This window comes from Perkinsus marinus (genome assembly GCF_000006405.1).
Source record: "Perkinsus marinus ATCC 50983 genomic scaffold scf_1104296958006, whole genome shotgun sequence".
Lineage (NCBI taxonomy): Eukaryota > Perkinsozoa > Perkinsida > Perkinsidae > Perkinsus > Perkinsus marinus.
Genome location: NW_003206961.1, coordinates 1 through 1,712, shown reverse-complemented (window position 1 = coordinate 1,712; position 1,712 = coordinate 1). Strand labels below are relative to the sequence as shown.

Sequence of the window (1,712 nt, the reverse complement as noted above, 5' to 3'; positions counted from 1 at the left end):
GGGCATCGATAACAGCTATGACCGAGAGGAGTTCCAGAGGAGGCTCAAGATGAAGGTACTAGGATGGTAGTTGTGAGATATGTACTGATGAAACTCAGGTACAAAGGGCCAGCGATGAGGTGGTAGAAGTGGACGTCGTGGGAATCGATCCCCCGATCGCCAATGCTTTGAGGAGGATCATGATAGCCGAGATACCTACAATCGCAATCGAGAAGTGTTACGTCTACCAGAACACCGGTGTCATTCATGACGAGGTAAGTTTAGATACTCCCGATTCCTTAGAAGTAGTCATCACAGATCCTCGCACACCGTCTTGGTCTAGTCCCTATCTATTGTGATATTGACTCCTTGAAGATGCGTGATGAGGATGCACCACCAGAGCAGAGGGATGACGTTACTGATCGTAAGAAGCTATCGAGGCCACATCCTGCGGAGTGATCCTCATGCTCACACTGTTGGTCGTTTTGTTCAGCTGACACGTGGATTTGCTTCTCATTGGAGAAGGTGTGTCCGCAGAGTCACCCTCCGAGGGAATCAATGCCGGTATATAGCGGCGACCTCAAGTGGGTGCCCCTCAACGCTGAGCAGGAGGAGCGATACAAGGATGATGTAGGACGGCATATCTTGGTGGAATCTTCGCTGTGCGCACGCCCGTGGTCCCCTCAGCCGCCTCGTCCCGTCTATGACGATGTTCTTATCACCAAACTCCGATGTGGCCAAGAGCTCGAGATCAAGTGCTTTTGCTGCAAGGTAGTAGTGAGAATGGTGGCTGTGATGGTATGGGGTGATCAGGGTATCGGGAAGATCCATGCGAAGTGGAGTCCTGTCTGTACGGCTACCTACAGGCTCATGCCTGATATAATCCTCAAGGAGGTACTCAGGGCAGGGCTGAGTAGTGATAGGGAATGTCGATGACGTATGAGTCGTGTGTCACTAAATAAAGCGGCTTTTGAATGGAATACACGCATATATTTTGCTTATCGATCTCAGCCTATCGAAGGGGCAGAAGCTAAGAAGTTCAAGTCGGTGTGCCCGATGGGCGTGTTTGATATTGAGGATGGTGCTGCGGTCGTGAAGAACCCTCGGGCATGCACAACCTGTCGACAGTGTATTGAACCCGGCAATGGTTTTGGTACTATTCCTCCTCCTGTAAAGCTTCGGGAACTCTCATTTGGTGATTTTCAGCCGACAAGGTGTCGCTTGGTAAGCTGAAGGACCACTTCATCTTCACGGTGGAGTCCGTCGGGCAGATCCCCGCGCCACAGATATTCGCGCAGGTGATCTGTCTTTCGCTCCTAGTCGGTATTTTGATATTAACTCCCTCAGGCGGCTGTGGTGATGCAGAACAAGTGTCGTCTCGTGAAGAAGAGCCTCGAGGACCAGATGGGGAAGAAGACGGCTCGTCAGGTATGTACGAGAGTCTGAGGTTGATACTGTGCTTCATAGGGTTGCAGGTGAAATCGGGGGAGGATGAGGCCGAGCCGATGGAGGTCGATGGCTGAGGTGGTTGGTAAGCGCAGCCGACGTAAATAACTTTACCACTACGATTACTGGTATCTTACAACGAACTCGTCGTTTCGACGTCTTGGTAGAGGTCAGTCTTGAGTTGTGGTGATGTGGGAATGGTAGTCTGTAAGGATGCGTACAAGCCGTTACCTTATCCTGTACTTGAGGTGGAGTAGATAGACGTACCGAGATGTGTACGGCAATAG

The 1,712-nt window shown here is 51.0% G+C and overlaps 1 protein-coding gene across 1 annotated transcript; it reads left to right on the top strand.

Moving 5' to 3' along the window:
- Positions 1-49: 49 nt before the first annotated feature.
- Positions 50-1,590, top strand: Pmar_PMAR017914 (DNA-directed RNA polymerase I, putative; the record flags this gene model as incomplete). Its single annotated transcript, XM_002774674.1, has 10 exons — positions 50-55; positions 99-254; positions 298-403; positions 473-609; positions 667-750; positions 793-873; positions 991-1,132; positions 1,186-1,277; positions 1,327-1,407; positions 1,455-1,590. 10 exons carry the CDS (start codon positions 50-52, stop codon positions 1,500-1,502), a joined length of 933 nt encoding a protein of 310 aa, XP_002774720.1. The 3' UTR covers positions 1,503-1,590.
- Between the last annotated feature and the right edge of the window lie 122 nt (positions 1,591-1,712).